Source organism: Crocodylus porosus, unplaced genomic scaffold (assembly GCF_001723895.1).
Source record: "Crocodylus porosus isolate Cpor-Errol unplaced genomic scaffold, CroPor_comp1, whole genome shotgun sequence".
Taxonomy (NCBI): domain Eukaryota; kingdom Metazoa; phylum Chordata; order Crocodylia; family Crocodylidae; genus Crocodylus; species Crocodylus porosus.
The window spans coordinates 24,044,462-24,063,117 of NW_017728906.1; the positions used below are offsets into that span (position 1 = coordinate 24,044,462).

Below are 18,656 nucleotides of genomic sequence, written 5' to 3' on the forward strand. Positions count from 1 at the left end.
CAGGGCAGCTGTGAGGGCTTTTTCCGCGGCAGCCCCTACTGGGGCAGAGGCAGGCACAACCAAAGGAGCTTCAGGAGAACCCGCAGTTGCCCAACTGTGCCTGCCTCTCCCTGGTTGATCTGAATCTCCAAATCAGTTTTGAAACAGCGTCAAAACTTTGAAACAGATTCGACTGAATTGGAACAGAACAGTGATCCAAAAAACCGAAATGACTCGCTGTCCTCCGAAACGGCTGAATCTGAAAATGAAACCAAACAGAGCTGTTTCACACAGCCCTATTAGTCTGTACTTTTAAAACTGTAATTTGTATTAAAAGACAAAATCCCATCTCTTTATCTCTCTCTTCTTGTGGTCATAAAGTTTGGTTACTGATTGTTCAGTAGATTTGATTGCTTATCTGTACTAAGCAGTAGAGTTGCTTATGAATGTTGTGGTGCCAGCAACAGAATGGGGCAGAGCTGCCTTCACTGTTTTTCCTATGTGTATATTAATAAATTAGAAATCAGAGGACTTCCAGAAACCTAAAAATCCTTGTTTGAAAATGCTGGAGAACAACAGCAAAGAAGTTGAATCTTTTGGTCAGGAATGGTTGTCAGTTTTTAACTGTAGTGGTATGTTGACATTGTTTTCAAGGCTACCTTCATAGAACAGAAAGCTAGGTATCTCGCTTTTTTTAATTAGAACTGGGGTTAGGCACTGGGTTGATCATGTATCTGCAGTTCTAGCTATCACTGTGTTGGCAAAGCCACCTTAAGTACTTAGTCCTGCTGCACAATGTTATTACACCTGATTAATCCCCCAGGCCTTTAGAACCTGCCAAGACAATTCTCAAAGGAGAGAGCAAAGATACTTCTTGTGGTTGGCAGTCTTAAAATATCCCCATTATGAAGTCCCCATTTCTTCAAGAAAGTTGCATAATATTACAAATATATAGAATGGAGGGCATGTTGGGTACAGCTGCAATATGTTTAAGCTCTGAACATTCAAATCCACTTTAGCAGCTAGAAAGCCAAGCTTTTAAGGTCAAGTTCTTGTGATACCCAAGTTTGTGTACTCCCAAAAATGGAAGTTCAGAAGCAGTGTAGCCAACAGGTGACTAAGATACTAATTTATAAAATAATATGTTGAAAAAGGTAATTAATGTAAGACTATTGTACCCTTGTTGCTATATTGTATATTTTCAACAAACCTGTCCAAATGCTATTTATCTACATTTATTTCTGTTCTTTTTTACATGCTATTATTTTATAAAACACACAAACTGTGTGATACTACAGAGGAATTTAACAAGGAAACTGGTCAGATGCTTGTTGGAATGGATATGCTGCCACCTGACTTAAGGGAGTATGTCAAGGAAGACAATAAGCGCTTTGAAAAAGAAATAGAAGAATGGGATGCAGAGCTTGCTCAGAAAGCACTGCAGGAAAAGATAATATCCCAGACCCCAAGGGTTCCAGCAGCCTCTACTGCTCCAGGTTAGTCTGCAGACATTTTGGGGACGAAAGAGGAGAAAGCCAGAAAGAAAACTCTGCACCCATCTGCATTAATACTCACTTAAGGGTCTTTTAAGATGCATGTTTTTCTTCAGAACTGGCTTGTATTCTACAGTAAGTTCTGAAATTAACCAAATTTCAAGTTTTTCCTTTAAAATATGCATTAGGTTCCATTGTGTGTTTAGTTTAAATAAATGTTCTTCTTTTAGAAAGTGTTATTTAATATTCTGCTTACTACTAGAGGAAAACAGACTGTGTCTTGGACTTTTTATATGACATGATTTTCTGTCCTCCTAAAGCCCCAGTATTATTAAACTGGAATACATGCTTTAAAATGGAAATAATGGTCTGATTTTTCAAAGGTACTTAGCAGCTCCCATTCGCCTATTACTTCAAAAAACTCATCAGTGTTCCATACCTCCCCTTTTTCTTTCTTCTATAAATGTTCTTTGGTTCAGCTACTCCCAATTCTTAGTGAGACCAGAATTTAGCCCTAAAGAAAGGAGAGAATTATTGCAGTATACGGTCTATAGCTAGTAGTAATAGATTTAAATATAAAAGTACAAAGTAGCATGATAACCAGGAAAAGAAATGAGACTATTAGGCCATGCAGTAGTCTCTGAAGAACACTTATTTTGTAGTGACAGATGCTGTATGTTATTCTGGTTTTTTTTTTTTTTTTAAAGTACATTGATGCATTAAAAAAAAAGTTTAAACATTGAAAGCATTACCTTTCTTGTAAATGATTCGTAGAGTCATAGATGTTAGGGTCAGAAGGGACCTCAGTAGGTCATCAAGTCCCACTGCCTGCCCTGGGCAGGAAAGAGCGCTGAATTCAGACAACCCCAGCTAGGTGCTTGTTGAGTTTCCCCTTGAAGACCCCCAAAGTAAAGGAGAGCATCATCTCCCTTGGCAGCCATTCCAGATTCTGACAACTCTTACTGTGAAGAAGTTCTTTCTCATGTCCAACTTAAATCTGCTTTCCATTGATTTGTGCCCATTGTTCCTAGGTATTCCAGGAGGTGCCCTAGTACACTGAGCATCTCCTTTTACCTGCTGCCCTCCCCTGATGAATTTATAGGCAGCCACAAGATCTCTTGTGAAGGCTGTAGAGCTCTAGATCCCTTAGTCTCTCCTTGTAGGGCCTTGCCTGCAGGCCTCTAACCATACAAGTGGCCCTCCTCTGGACCCTCTCAAGATTCTCCACATCCCTCTTGAAGTGCGGTGCCCAAAACAGGATGTAGTACTCCAGCTGTGGCCTGACTAGTGCTGTATAGAGGGGAAGTATCACCTCCCCGGACCTGTTCATCATGCATCTGCTAATGTCTGATATAGTGTGGTTAGCCTTGTTGATCACTTCATCACATTGATGACTCATGCTCATCTTGGAGTCAGCTATGACTCAGAGATCCTTTCTGCTGCTGTGCTGCTGAGGAGGTCATCCCCCAGCCTCCCAGCCTGTAAGTGTGTTGGTGATTCTTTTTGCCTGGGTGCAGCACTTTGCACTTGTTTTTGATGAACTGCATCTTACTTCGTTCTGCTCATTTTCCCAAACTGTCCGGATCTGCCTGGATCCGTTGCCTACCGTCTGGTGTGTTAACCTTTGCCCCATAATTTGGTATCATCTGTGAACTTGGACAGACTGCTCCCACACCCTTGTCCAAGTCACTGATGAAGACATTGAATAACACCTGTTCAAGGACCGAGCCGTGTGGGACTCCACTGCCCACATCTTTGCAGGTCAGTATCAGCCCATCTACCACCACTCTCTGGGTGTGACCCCTAAGCCAGTTTGCCACCGAAGTGTCCATGTAATCATCTACATCACAGCTTGTCAGTTTATCTGTGAGAACAGAATGTCGTACCATATTGAAGGCCTTCTTAAAGTCTAGGTAGATGACATCTACCTCGACTCCTGTGTCTAAGCATTTTGTAACCTGGTCATAAAAAGAAACAAGGTCAGTCAGTCAGGAACTACCTGCAATGAACCCATGCTGATTTCCTTTCAGCATTATTTCCCCTGCTGGACTCCCACAAATGTGATCCTTAATTATTTTTTTCAGAGTTTTCCCAAAGATTCCCAGTGGTTAGTATTGCCTTAATATCTTGGAAGTGTTTTAGTTCTTTTTACTAGTATATTGATCATTTAATGAAAAACGTCCATTTTTATGGTTTTGCTAATACAAGGCCATAGTGTTGTCAATACAATATCTTTTATTTTCCCAGGTAATGATTCTACTTTTTTTAATGAAAAGGGATTTATTTTGGGATTTGTCTTGTCTTAGTTAAAAAAAAGTATTGATTATACTGTGGAATATGAATTTAAAATTTTAGAGTTTTAGGGGTTTTTTGTATTGTAAGCATTGATTTTATTATAGGTTCAGGTAGAACTTTATCCTCTTATGGCTAGGTACAAACATTCAAAAAGCCCAAGGTGGAATTGATCTAAGTTGCTCAGTTTTCTGTAAGTGGCATAGTTTAGATCAGTAGTACACAGCATGCACGTTTGCTCTTTGTTTTTGGGGAGCAAATCTTAGACTGGATTCTGTCAGTTTTAAACTAGTCTATGTGTGCTGAATTTCTGTTCTGTTAAGTGATTGAAAACTGATCTATACCCTTACACCAGTAAAAGTGTAATGTCTGTACCTCTGAATAACTTTCTTGACTTCACTACTCCTTCACAGGTTTCATTCTACTGGTACAGATCTGATTTATCAATTCAAGACTACTGTATATCTAATATAAATTATTTTAATCTTTTTTAATTATCAAAGTATTTATTATGCAGTACTTTATTAAATGAAATAGGATTAGATTAATTTTTAACATAGCATTGAAGCAGGATTTTTATGTGAATTACTTGACGTATTTTGCATTTGCGTTCAAGTTTCTTTAGCAATTAAATGCATTGATCTAAATCAGGGATGGCCAACCTGTGGCATGCATGTGACAAGTGGCACAGGTAGTCTCTGTGTGTGGCATGTGACAGGCAAATCGGGGAGGGGGACAAGCAGCACAGTAGCAGATAGGGCAGAAAGCAGAGCAGCAGAATGGGCAGGGGAAGGGCATGGAGTGGCACTTGGGGAGGGTTTGGGGCTAATTTGTGGCATGCCTACCATGGGGTTGTCCTACATTGATCTAAATCATTTTTTGGTTGACTAATAATGACTTTATTTTTATTACTAAGTTCAAGCAGGTGATCCAGAATATTTAGAACAGCCATCAAGGACTGATCTCTCAAAACATTTGAAAGAAGAATCTGTACAAGCAATTACTAAAGCATTAGCTGAACAAGAAGAAAGAAGTCCTGAAGCTGTCATGCAAATGGTGAGGATATTTGGAATCTTTTAATATCTCTTCTTTGCTCCTTATCTTACCAAGCGGTTGGGGTTATGCCTGATAAAAGAGATAAGTGATTCTCTTGGGGAAAAAACACTAAACCTTCCTTAGGAGCTATTAAAGCTTTACACTCCCTTTCTTCTGTATATGGTAAAGGTTTATAATAGATTACAACTATTCAGGTACATAGCATGTATGTAATATACTTGCTATGAGGGATAATAGATTTTTTTTAAAACAAAAATTATAGATATGATTATGTCTATGGTTATTTTTCTAAAATTGTGCATGGACACTTTATATTGAGGTCTATATATAAAGTACTGCTGTATCCAAAACACTAACTATAGCAAAAGTCCATTAAAGTATTTCTCTTCTTGTATTCAGTCACTCGATAAGCATCATGTTTATCAAGCCTGTCTGTAGTGTTAATGTAATACTAGGGTGTGAATAATGAGTATCTTACATGTGTTAATTCTTCCTCTCTGTTTGACAGTATTCTAGGGCTTTAATATTAGAAATTGTATACCTCCAGAGTTGGTCTTCGCAATTGATCAAATGCATGTACTTATTTAAAATACATATATTGCATCTGCTAGAATATTGGATTAATATTTTGAAGTCAATAGTTCATAGATATGTACATGTTTGCTTGTATTAGTTTTCAGTAGAGTTTCAAATGAGGCTGTTTCATTAATTCCTTATGAAGTTAAAATTCAGCAATAATTCTTTGAATTCAGGAAGTATCTTTGACCACCTATCAGTGTATTGGCTCAAAGGCATTTCATCGATGCTGATACCATTTAAAAGTAGCACAGGCTTCTTGGAATAATAACTGTGACATCTAACAACACAAAATGTATCAATTTTACTTCCTTCTTTATTTTATGGTTTGCTTGGGGCATCTTAGAGACAGCGTATGTACAAACTAAATTTGTGCAAAATTCTAGTATATTGCTTAAAAAGCTGTCCTTACTTCTGGTTGTCTGGAACTCTAATCCATTGCACCCTCAGAAGGCAGGTTTTTCCAGTTCACTTGAAGGTGGAGTATTGGATTCATGCTTAGTACAAGCAAAGATGTGTCTTTCATTTCTCAATCACCATGATAACAAGAGAGCAGTGCCACTGCTACCTTAGAGTTACAATCAACAAGGAAACTAATCTGGCACATGGCACTATGCTGCTTCCACTTGGTGCACTACTTGTTTCCACTTTCAACTAAGAATGAAGTGTCTCCTACTTCATGTGTGCCTAAGCCTGGCATTTAGGCTGAGCGGACAGTTGAGGCCATGGACAGGCATTACATTTGTAGGACCAAATATGCCCTTTCAGCACTGGAAAAGGGAATGTACAGCTATTCAAGCCATCTGCAGCGCAGAAAACATGAAGAATTAAACAAAAAAGTGGCAGCCCAACTTTTTCTAGTGCTGTGTGATGCCTGTGCAGTTACACTTGGTACTACAGATTGTGATTAAGTCCTCCAACATCCCAGAAGGTCTTGCTCTTGCCTTCCCCATCCCTTGGCTCCAGGAAGTTTCTGTGACAGACTCCAAACTCTACTGCCCTGGGGAAGCAGAGCCAAACATGCATATGGTCACATTGACTTGCAGTTCAGTGCTGTCTTGGTTCAGTCACATGACAGAATGCTTCACAATCTGCACAGAAGTGGATTTCAAGCAGTTCCCAGAGTACTGCCCCATTTAAGTCAACTCTGCTGATCATTTTGCTGATTCTCTGAATCCTACTGGTAGCTTCTCCTGAATCCAGTCCTGCATCAGCATCCTCAGAACATGGCATGAATCTCTCATTATGCAGTATAAATCTAGTCATGTCCCATCAGCATCTTTGGCCTTATCTGCAAGCTCAACAAGGGCATCAAGCAAGAACTGATGAGTGGTGGAGGTTGTGTGCAGTGACTCCAGAGGTTGGCTGAGCATCATTCAAGGCATGGAAAAGGCCATGGCTGGTGTGAAGGAGACTGTTAAGCACCTCTCCAGAAGCTAGGCAGAGCAGAGTGCTATGGGGTGTTTTTTTTCCAGGGGATTACCGTGGGCTAGGAAGTAGATGTTTTGCACAGTACCATGTTGTCTCAGGGGTGGGCACAGCACTACAGGGGCTATGAGACAGTGATATTGCAGTAATGCATGATCCCATGTACAAAGCCTCTGCAAGGGCTGGCAGTGTCCTTTCTCCCACTGCCAGCCTTTCTCGGGTGGTAAGGAAAGTGAAGCATGGTGCTGTTGCCTGCTGGATAGTCAGGAACACCTTCTGAACTGCCTCGCCCACTGGAATTGGCAACAGCAGAATGGTTAATGACAGACCAAGGCTGTTGGGGGTGGCAAGTTTTCAAGTGACAACAGCACCATGCTTTTTTTTATATCATGAGGGCTGCCTTTATGCCAAATACTTGTCACACAGTGGTGGGGGCTATCCTGGTGGATATCCCTGTGGAAGTGGCCTGGCACATCCTGAAGTTCAGCTGCTGCTTGTCATGATGACTGCAAGGAACAGGCCCTTCATTCAGACCAATCATGTTTCAGGGAATAATCTGTCTCTGGGTTTTCCTGGGCTGTGGTCATGGGACTGGGGGAGGAATTATTTGAGAAGCTATATTTATTCATGTAACTGAACACACAATACTTATGTATTAAGGGTATGCATTATATTCTCGTGCCACCTTAATATTGATATTTGTATTAATATTTGTTAATCCTTCTATATAAAAAAACTAGCATTCCAAACTAGAAGTTAACTGGTTCAAATATAATTTTGTTAGTTACTTCATTAATTACTTTTACATTAGCAGGTGAAAAGCACATAAGCACCCATAAGCAGGCAAAGCTAGACTGTCTTCTTCCTTTCCTTTATTTCTGCTTTTCAGTATCTGTCTGTCTGTCTTCCCTTGCCTTCATTATTCTGCTACCTGATGCATACTGACTCTTGCATTGCTCTCCATCACTGCATTGGCTGATCTTTAAAGAAAAAAAATAGAATCTGGAAAAACATGCAACAAGCCATGTATCATTCGTCCCCACAATCATTTCCGGTCTGTTTCATGTGTTTTTGCATCTCAGACTGTAAGCTCTTCCTACATGCTTATATGGTGTTAGGTGAGAGAAGGGCTACTTCCAGATTGCGCTTTTGGGTCCTAATATAATAGAAATGTTTATAATAGAGCGACTTTCTTAGACTCGGAGCACCCCATATATAACTCAAGGCACCCCTTGATAGCTTTTGTGAATTGAGCAGAACCCCATTTCAGAAACAAATTTATTACTTTGCTTACCTCCTTGAAGAAGGCCAGGCAGTGGGGACAAGGAAGGAACCAAACAGAGATAGCCTGCCTCTGTCCTGTTTATCTTTTCATACTACCTGTGGTGCTCTTCAAAGGATCTCACTGCATCCCACAGTGCTTTGGCACCCTGATCAAGAATCCCTGTGATAGAGCTTCTCAAATAATATGGTTGCTAGTGCATTTTGTTTCTATGACACATGCTTGCTTTGATTAGAATCAAGGGGTAGATCCTCAGGGGTGTAAATTGTCATGTCTCCAGGAAATGTGACAGTTTATACTAGCTGAAAATATCGGTGTTAAAAATATGTTCAAAATATCTTTCAAGAACACATTAACCATACAATATCAGTAAAGGGGCTGAAGATTACATTGGCAAATAATTTCACCATTGAGTGGAGAACTTGCTGTTACAGAAGTGTGCTAAGATAAAATAAATGCCAAGACTTGTGGGAATGTTCAGTACATTATATGAACGACTTAGGGTTTTTAAGATAAAGCACAGTCAAATAACTAGATTTAATTATAGTTTTTAGAATGTATAAAAACTTGAGGCTGAGGTTTGCTGCCTTTTTCTTACACAAATGTTATATTACCTTTCTGTTTTAATTTTTTTCCAGTAGGTTTTGTGATTCAAGGATGCATTTTATTTACAACACTGTTTTAAAATTGACCTTGAATGGTGTATTCTCTGGTGTTGAAATAGTAGCCTACTGGGTTTTTAAACACTTTTACCTATATCAGTGGGGAAAAAAAGGAAAGGAGAAATGTCATATAAAAGCTAATAGCTGTTCTTTTTTGTGAATCTAACTTCAGATTTACTTTCCCCCACCCCTTGGTTTTTAATTTCTTTAAAAAGGTTACACATTAATAGCACAGTGTCATACCATAAATAGTAGCAAGTCTCAAAAACTTGCATCATTTTATTTACTCGATCTGTCAATTCATGTTTTTCCCCTTCTTTCTTTCCCCCCCCAATTCTTCATACTGATGATGATTTTCTCCTGCAGAACTCTGGTAACGCCCCAGCTCAACCAGCTCCTAACCAGCGAGTTGTAGAGGTGGCGATTCCTGATATAGGGACTTTTGTGATTGAGTCAGAGGAGGGGGGTTATGACGATGAGGTACCTTTGATTGCAGTCTTGTGCACTGCTCCTACTCTGGTGCTTTCTACTGCTGCTTGATGAGAGACTTTTTGGCATGTTTGCACATTGTAACACTTAACAGATTTCTGCACACTAAATGCTTAGCAACTTGTGACTGTTGATCTCTTGAAATCTGCAACAACAGAAATGTGGAAAGAGAGCAGCAGCTTTTGTAATCGGGCACGCTTTTGCATGGTATAGCAGTTTGTACTGAAGAAATATATATGTGTGCGTGTGTGTGTGTATATATATTTATATTTATATATATATATATATATGTGTGTGCACTTTTCTGCTATTGGATTTTGTTGTATTTGGCCACGTGATCTGTGAAGGGTATTTGTTAACTATTGTTCAGTTTCTTTAAGCTGTTAGAATAATGAATGGTGTTTTGACTGTCCTTGTTTCTGTCAGCTGAATAAAGTTAATGTTAAACCCATTCCATATATGCAAAGCTTAGGCATTTTAGACTCCGAAGGGCAAATTGTCCTAAAGATATGAGCTGAAAGATCTAGGTAGAGATGGTTGCTTTTAAAAAAAAGAGGAGGAAGAAGAGGAGCTGAGAATACCATGTTTCCTGGCCCTTGACTTTTTGGTTTTAAAAATTTAAATTTATATCCTGCTACCTTTTGGGGATTAGTAAGCAACTATGGTTTAACTTGGACTTGCCACAGGGTAAGAGCAGGCACACAGTTACCCCAGAGCATCTGATATATTTATATAAGTCCTTGTCCCATTTTTAACTTTCAGTAGTTTGTTCATTTGTTCATGTCCTGAGCCGGGATCTGTCTGTTCTGTTAGGAGAAGTCTGACTGCAGTTGTTCTTACTTTTCATCTTAAAGGACCTTTATAATTCAGCCTTTCCAAACGTAGCTACTTTTGTGTTTGGCAGCAATGTCCTGCCATACCTTATTTCCAAGTGTTGCTAATCTTACTTGCTGTTGTTGTCTTCTGTAAACTGTGTGTTTTTGTGTTTTTTAGTTTGTTTCTTTTACATGCAAGGTGCCTTTGCTGCAGTCTTGTGTCATTTGTGGCACCAGCCAAAAATGGCTGTAGTTGAGGGCCATGTGAAAGCAATTTGTGTTTGCTTAGATATAAAAAAAAAAAAATTTCTAAACTACTTGAAAGGGCTTTTAAAGTTGTGCATAACTGTCTTGTTCAACTGCATAATCTTACTGGTGTTATCTTTGCCTTCCTTCCCACTATCTTCCCATTAACTGGAAGCTCTTCATGCTCCAGAAATCTTTGTTTGTCTTATGTATTTGTACAGCGCTTAGCACAATTGGACCTTAATTCTGATTTGTGTGTGTATGTAAAAGAATAAGAGTAAAGTTATTAAAATTAAAATACATTGATATGGATATTAGATATAATTACAGAGTAATATAATAATTAATTTAGGTCCTTGTTAGGTCAGGACCAATATTTGCTGTTAGTTTTGAACACTGCATGTTCTTTTTCTTTGAAAGTTCTAGTTATAACACTTTTAAAATGTTTCAGAGCATTTGGTATGATTCTAATTTCATTCTAATCTGGTGGTATGCCTCTGTTGTAGAAATACACAAAATGTTACTATTCGTCTTCAAACACGGGGAAGAAAATTCTAACATTGAAATATTTGCCATTCCATGTATGCATGCACTAGGTTGTTCTTCATCTTGCATGAGTGTAAAAGCATATGGACTTGAATTATTAAAATGTTAATCATTCAAAACTTTTACCTTAAATCCCTTGTGGCAGGTCATGCTGACCCCGAACATGCAAGGTATTATCATGGCTATAGGTAAAGCCAGGAATGTTTATGACAGGTGTGGGCCAGAAGCAGGGTTCTTTAAGGTATAACTAACATTTTCATCTTTACTTTTCTTCTGACTTTTTGTGATTAGAATGCTTTTTTTTTTGGTTTTTTAAATGCATATTAAAATATTCTAGCATTTGTCATCACAGTCTGCTTTCTGTAGCGTTCAGGTCTTCAGTTAAAAAGTCTTGCCCTGAGAGAAAATCTTACAACATGTGTTTTTTTTAAGGGCTTAGCAGTACTTTATTCTGTAATCTTAGCATTAATTTTTCAATAATAGCATTCCCATAATTCATCTTTTTAATAATAATTCATAGTACCATTAAACATAGCCTCATGAGCTTAAATAAATAACAGCACCAATGTCAGTATTGTGCATTTCCAAGACAACACTTTTTTGCTCTTGTGTGGTCTTCCTTATAGCAATCTGAATAGCTTTGTTTTGTTAACTTATACTTTTGATATTGTATATTTGATGGAAAGGACTTGAGAGCTTGTTCAACTTTTCAGTTAAACCAGTAAATTTTGGAAAAAATGTCCCTGCTTCATTGGCTTTACTACATATGTAAACTTGAATTTTTTGTACGTAAAAATGTGAGTCATTAGTTTGCCAGCAGTGGAACTATAGTAGTATGGTGTGCAGTTCTGTTGCAGTAGAAGTGTTTCTGGTTTTTTAGGTTTAGGGATCTACCCAAATTGAGGAAACAGATGGGCAATTTCCCAGGCGGATCATAGCACCGGCTGCTGTTTTTGCATGCTTATTGCACCGTGGCCCTCCCACACCTCTTCTTGGCCAAGGAGCCCCAGTGATCCGTCCCCTTGCTGCTGATTGGCTGTGACAGATGCCTGTCCTGCAGTCCCACTCCTCATCAGTGATTGACTGAGAGGGCTGTCCATCCTGTGGAGCCACATCCCTTGCTGCTGATTGGCAGAGGGGGTGGGGCTGTGTGACAGACAGCCTTCTCAGCCAATCAGCAGCAGGATGTGGTGGGGGGGAGGGAAATGGAGATGGCTGCCATTTAGGCTAATAATTGGACCATTAGCTTCCCCTCCCACACCCTCCCCCCCACCCCTTCCTCCTCCAGTAGGCTGTGAGGCCAGGCCACATTAACCATAAGGGCCCCACTGGCTCCCACTGGGGAGCCAGCATTTTATTTTTAGTAAGCTTGATTGATTGACTGATTTTTGTGGGCAATGCCTGCTTTTGCAATTTCCACAAAATCGCAAATTAAGTAAATAAGATCAATAAGATTTTGTGCAGAACACTTTAAAATAACTGTCAATAATACTTGCTTGATTGGTTAGGAGACTTGGATTTTTAAAAGGAACAGGATGTTGAATATAATGTACTTCTTAATGCATAATGTTTCTTGATCTCCGTGTGTGCATGTGTATGTACATGCGCGGTTAAATACATAAGCTTGATGAAGACAGATGTACAACTTTCACAGTTGACTATTTAGTGAGGTAGCTTTCTTAGAGGGTTGAAGAGAGCTTTGTTCTGCCTTCTTGTTAATAGAACTAGTTGGGAATTTAATGAAAAAACAAACAAAATTTGGAAAATGCTGATTGTACAAAATATTTTACATTTGATTAAAAGGATGTTGCAATAAGTGTTCTGCTTTGGACATTTTTTTTACCTTTACATTTGCCAAAGAGGTGTCCTTCACCTTTTTAGAAACAAAAATAAAGGCTCCCTTAATACAAAAAAAGTTTTAGAATTTAGTGAAATTAAAAACTAAATAAAGCAGAGATCGGAAATTTTGAAATTACCAAAAATGTTTCAATTGTCCCAACCCCAAATCTTTTCTAGATATGTATTTTGTGAAAACTTACACAACTTTCAGTGTTTTGAACAATTATCAATTCTTAAATTTTTGGAGCTTGCAAAAACTGTTCTCACATCTGTGTTTATTAACTTTCTGTTAACAGTGGTTTTAGTATTTATAGCAAAGTATATTAATACTATATGTATATAATTTTCAAGCAAAACTTTAGCTTAAGTATACGAGTTGAGTTAAATGCCTTGACTTGTTGAAGCTCATATCTCCAAACTTGATATTACTTTTTAGCATAGTTTTTTATACATGTTCTTATTTAACCTATGCTATAATTAAATATTTGACATATTTGCATTGCATAGTGTTTCAAAAATAAGAGTGCATATAATGGAATAATCTGTGTATGTGCAGGTGTAATGTTTTGTGGTCTTGTAGCTTGAAAATTGTCCTATTGAAATGCATTTGAAATAAGTCCTCTTTCTTCAAAACTTGAAGTCCTTAGAGTGTGATTGCCTTGTCATGAAGAATCTAGGACTATGTTTCAGGACTTCTGTATAAAGCTTCCCACAAGAAACTTAAATAATCTTTCAGTGATAAATTGTTTCATCCTAATCTTCTCATAGGTATATTGTTTAAAGAAAAACTGTTTATTTTGATCAATATAGGGGGATCTTAAAATTCACATAAATTACCTGTTGTTATACTACTGTAAAGAAGTAAACTTGTATATGGAAGCCATTTTTCTTACTGTAGGTAGTCAGTCATCTGAAAAGTGTGTATGTATGTATCAAGTGCTTTCTTTTAGGCTCAGGTAGAATTTATTGGGGTAGTTATTCCTGGTAAGTATACCTAATAAAGATGCATTAAAAGAACTCTTGCAGTTTTCCTTTTATGTCAACAGTAGGGCTTTTACCAGCACTGCTAAGTCAGCTAAGTGAATTCACCCTCTCTCCCCCTCCTCCTGTAGGCTTCTAGCTAACATAGTTGTGCATGCCTACCTTGTTAAGTATAGATCAGATTCCGTGTTATCCAAATTGATGTGTAGTGGACCTTTGGTTTGGTCCTGATGGTAGATCCATTCATTTGTAAGATCATGTAAATCTTGCCAGTAACATTATGATATGGCCAAGGAAAAGAACAGAAATGAATATACACACAGGTTCCTCTAGGTTGCTTGCCAGACTGTGGGTACTTTCCTGTTTTTCTCGTATCATTCAGAACCCACATGTGAAGTGGACAGTGTGTTTGAAGGGGAGATGATTGAATTCCTGATAGCCAGAGGTAATAAATCTTGATGTAGTCCAGTAGACCTGGAGCTGAGGAACCTGTCCAAGTACTTGGCTATGAAGGAATTTGGAAGATCTGTGTTCAAGATCTACATAAGCATGTAATTGTCTAGGTTTGCTGGGCAGAGGGAGAGAGAGAAACAACTCCTGGGTTTTTTAAACATATAATGACCTGCACAGTACAAGTGCAGTTTGAAATATTGTCCTTACTCCATACAGCAGGCATATTGGGCTATCTGCCTGCTATATGAAGTAAATGGTAAAACCATGGCTAGGATTAGCAGTGAAGCTGACAAGAACATGAATTTCCTGCCTGGTTTTAGCAGAGAAATAGACAAGAGAGCTGAATCTGCCAAAACAGCTGCTGCACTTAACAGGGTGTAAACCAGTGCCTATGTAGATGACAAATGGCTGATGCTATTTCCCTGATTTGAACAGCACCCTGCATTAACCATGGCAGTTTTAAGTGGTTGGGGCTATATTTAAGTAGGTCAGGGGAGGGGGATTATTAGGAATCCTTTTCTAGCGAGAAATAATATGATATAAAGTATACTATTCATAAATCTTGGAAGGTTAATTAGACAAAACTGATCCATTTATTTTAAATTATTTAGGCAATTAAATTGGAATATGCCCGGCTACTAAAAATGGCACAGGAAGATGCACCACATGAACATGATTACCGTTTGAATCATGCAATAGTCTACTTTATCCAGAATCAAGCGCCAAAGAAAATAATTGAGAGATCATTACTGGAACAGTTTGCAGATCACAATTTGAGCTTTGATGACAGGTAATTGGAATGCGTTCCATGAATGCTGTTAAATGTTTCGTTTAAAGTTCAGAGGAAGATACTGCTTAATGTACAATATATGTAATACAGGCGTGCACCCCCTGAGTATAATTTATGTAACTTGCACATCAGTTAATTTTTACACCTGTAAAACAACACACTATAAAAATTACTAATGAAGATTAGTTGTTTTTTTCCAAATATGTTTGGAATCTGTTGCAGTAGATTCTACAGATATGACATCTCTTGCTGGAAGAAAAGATATTTGATTTTACTTCATATTCATAACCCCAATGACTAATGGCTGTTTCTTTAGTTCCTTTCTCTGTTTCTGGTATGGCAGTCATATATTGTACCTATGCATTTGTGATCAAAATGTAAGATGTATAGGCAAATAACTCAATAAACTATAGGTACATATTATATAAACAAATGTAAGATACATACATCCCTGTGTCTGACATAAATTGGGTAGTTACTATAATTCCACAGCAGAATTCTTTGCATACAATACACCCCAGAATAAGATGCATTTGTTTTTGAAAGGCAGAATGAAGAAAAAAGGATCTTCCTTGTTGTAAGTAAGTGAGTAGAAACAGCTAGGGAGAGAGCCTGGACATTGCTCTGCCCCTTGTGGATTACAAGCAGACTTTACTTTCATGTTAACCCACCTAGGCTGAAGCAGCAGAAACTGCTGTCACTGTATTTCTTTGCATGTAGTGTACACTCCCAGTTTTCATTTTTGAAAAAGGTGGCATGTTGTATGTAGCAATTAATTGCCTGTTAATATGGATTCCTGGACCTTCCTCTGAAACAAATTAGGCTAGTCACTTTGGCTTGGGACAGACATTCAGAAAGCCTGAATTGATCCAGTCTTTGTGGGTTAGTCTTACCTGCAAAACTTAAACCAATTTGAAGGTGAATAGACATTCCCTTTTCATTCTAGAAATGCAGGCGCATGCTTGCAGTGGCTCAGGCTAGGAGGCAGGGGGGCACTAGAGCAGCCTTCCCTTCACTCCACAATGCTGAGCTGAGGAGGTGTGGCCAGGCCCAGCAGGGTATTCTGATTATTTCCCCACCCTCCCAACTGCCCAGCAGGGAATATTTGTCACTTCTAACTCGGTGTTTATCAACCCATTAAGAAAACAAAGCCTCTCTCCAAGCTTTTTTTAAACAGTTTTCCATGGAAGGACATTAAGCTACCCATTGATTAGCTCCACAAAACCTGTCTACCATTGTTGTCTTCCACAGCGTGGACCGTAGCCAGCATGTGGTCTGCTAGCTAATGCTGAGGTGTCTGCATAAACTGGAGTGGCAGGAGGTATTATCCCTGCTTAGCAGGGAAAAGCCAGGCAGAGGCTCTGTGCCTGCAAGTCTCTGCTGGAGCTGCAGCCGAGTAGCAGAGGGGAAGGGGCAGCCCTGCTGTGGAGCAGAGAGCCCTGCCCAGCCAAAAGCATGCTGGGATCCTGGGAGAGTCTGATTAAACTTAAACTAGGAAGGGGTCTGGGATAGACATTGCATAAACCTTTTTGACCCAAATCTGTTAAGTCTGATACTACATTCAACCGGGTTTATCTCAAACCAGTTTCAGCCATTTTCAGATTGGTTTATGTGCACTGAACATAACTGATACAGGTTTTAAACCGATTTCTCATCACTTTAACTGGTTTATGTGTAATGTCTGTCCCTAGCCTTCAAGACATAGGGCACTTGGTTAGATGGAAACTTGCTTGTGTGCGTGGCAATTTGTGTTGTGTTCTGATTTCCACTTTTACCTGTTTAACACAGTCGGAAAGGCTATACAACTGCAGCTTGATCTAAATACCAACTAGAATTCAAACCATCTGCTTTTTAACTTAAAAAAAACAGGACAGTCTGGCAGAAGAAGACAGTTAAAGCATGCCAATTAATTTACATATTTTAACATAATTGAGTTGCTCCCCCCCGCACACATGGCTTGAACCTGAAGAACAGAGAGCAAATTTACAACTTGTGCTTGTACTTGTTGTCTAGAGTTGTGATGCTCTGATGATCTTTACATGTGTGCTGTGGGCTAGTCTCCTTGACACTTTACAATATTTCTTGTGTTTTCTGTTGTTAACCGTGTTTTTCAGACAGTTTGTCTTTCTTTGTTTTCAAGGTGCCGTAACATAATGAAAGTGGCTCAAGCCAAACTTGAAATGATAAAACCTGATGAAATAAACATGGAGGAGTATGAGGTTAGCATTTTCTTCACTGCATATTCAATTGTACCATAAATTTTACCCAACAACTGAATGGAAGTCATTGCATCAACCAGATTTCTTGTGCTCAGATCATTAGACATTTACATATTTGTTCAAATAAAAGATGAGGCTCCCCCCCCCCCACCGTTAGCCTGCGGAGAAATGTTCCTTGTTTACCTTCTCATACAAAGAAACCTCATTAAATACATTGTTTATAATTAAGCTGCTGCCAAAAACACCCATATGCTTAGTAATGGAAACCAACTTTGAAATTGATTAAATGCAGCCAATACTGAGCATGACTATTAAACACATGGCCCATAATGGGTAAGCATATTGATAGGAACCTACCATGTGGATAGATTAGTGAAGCTCATCTGAATAAGATGTATAGTAATGCCTATTGGGCTCAATCCCCTTTTAGCGTCAGCTCTTCTTTAAGTCATGGTGAACCACTACATTAAATATATTTCAACTTCCTCTTTGCTCCCACAGCTGAGCTGTACCTTCCTTTCTCATTTCAAATTATTCCTGTTTCTTTACCAGGCTTAAATGCCTGGAAAACACCACCAAATGGGATCCCAAACAATTCAGCCAGAATCACTCTGTTGCCTCCTCTCTCAGCCTGTTACATATTAGTGTGGCCTTGCCTTCCATGAGATGGAGCTAGACCAGGTTGCCCTGCACCTCATCAGCATGTATCTGTTTGGAGGATCTCAGGACTTCAGTTCCAGTCATGATTACAGGGCTAATTAGTACATGGATCCTTTTGTGGTGGTGGTGGGGTGGTATGTTGACAACCCAGATTTATTTTCCCTGCTGTGATAATGGGAAAGGGGACAAATTCAAGGCAAGCCTCCAATAGTTAGATTCTATTCCTGGGAAATTGTATCAAATTTATAAATTTTTCATATATAGAATCTAATTATTGGGGGGGGAGATCATCTTGTAAGTAAATATGGTAATATCAGTTGTCGAAAGAATTTATTCATGGAATCACTATCTACATGCGAACATTCCAGTGCTGCAGTTCATTCTATCTGGAATCCTAACTCAAATTTGATTTGGGCCACAAATAAAATTAACCCACTACTCTTGGCCTACTCCTTAATGCTTGCTGACATCACTGACTGTACCCCTTAATTTACCACAGGAAATGATTGGCTTTCTCTGCTCTGAAATGGGCATGATTTTAGTGAATAGTACAGGCATACCTCGGAGATATTGTGGGTTCGGTTCCAGACCACTGCAATAAAGCGAATATCACAATAAAGTGAGTCACACGAATTTTTGGGTTTCCCAGTGCATATAAAAGTTTATGTTTACACTATACTGTAGTCTGTTAAGTGTGCAATAGCATTATGTCTAAAAAAAAAATGTATATATCTTAATTAAAAAAATACCTTATTGCTAAAAAATGCTAACCATCATCTGAGCCTTCAGCGAGTCGTAATCTTTTTGCTGGTGGAGGGTCTTGCCTCGATGTTGATGGCTGCTGACTGAT

The 18,656-nt window shown here is 38.7% G+C and overlaps 1 protein-coding gene across 1 annotated transcript in view; it reads left to right on the forward strand.

The window, feature by feature from the left end:
- Nucleotides 1-18,656, forward strand: part of USP25 (ubiquitin specific peptidase 25) — a 157,320-nt gene that overhangs the window by 124,310 nt on the left and 14,354 nt on the right. The window contains exons 19-24 of the mRNA XM_019557104.1: nt 1,278-1,475; nt 4,681-4,820; nt 9,135-9,248; nt 11,010-11,105; nt 14,749-14,927; nt 17,068-17,146. Of these exons, the coding sequence (XP_019412649.1) occupies nt 1,278-1,475; nt 4,681-4,820; nt 9,135-9,248; nt 11,010-11,105; nt 14,749-14,927; nt 17,068-17,146 (806 nt within the window). The remainder of the gene's footprint in view (nt 1-1,277; nt 1,476-4,680; nt 4,821-9,134; nt 9,249-11,009; nt 11,106-14,748; nt 14,928-17,067; nt 17,147-18,656) is intronic.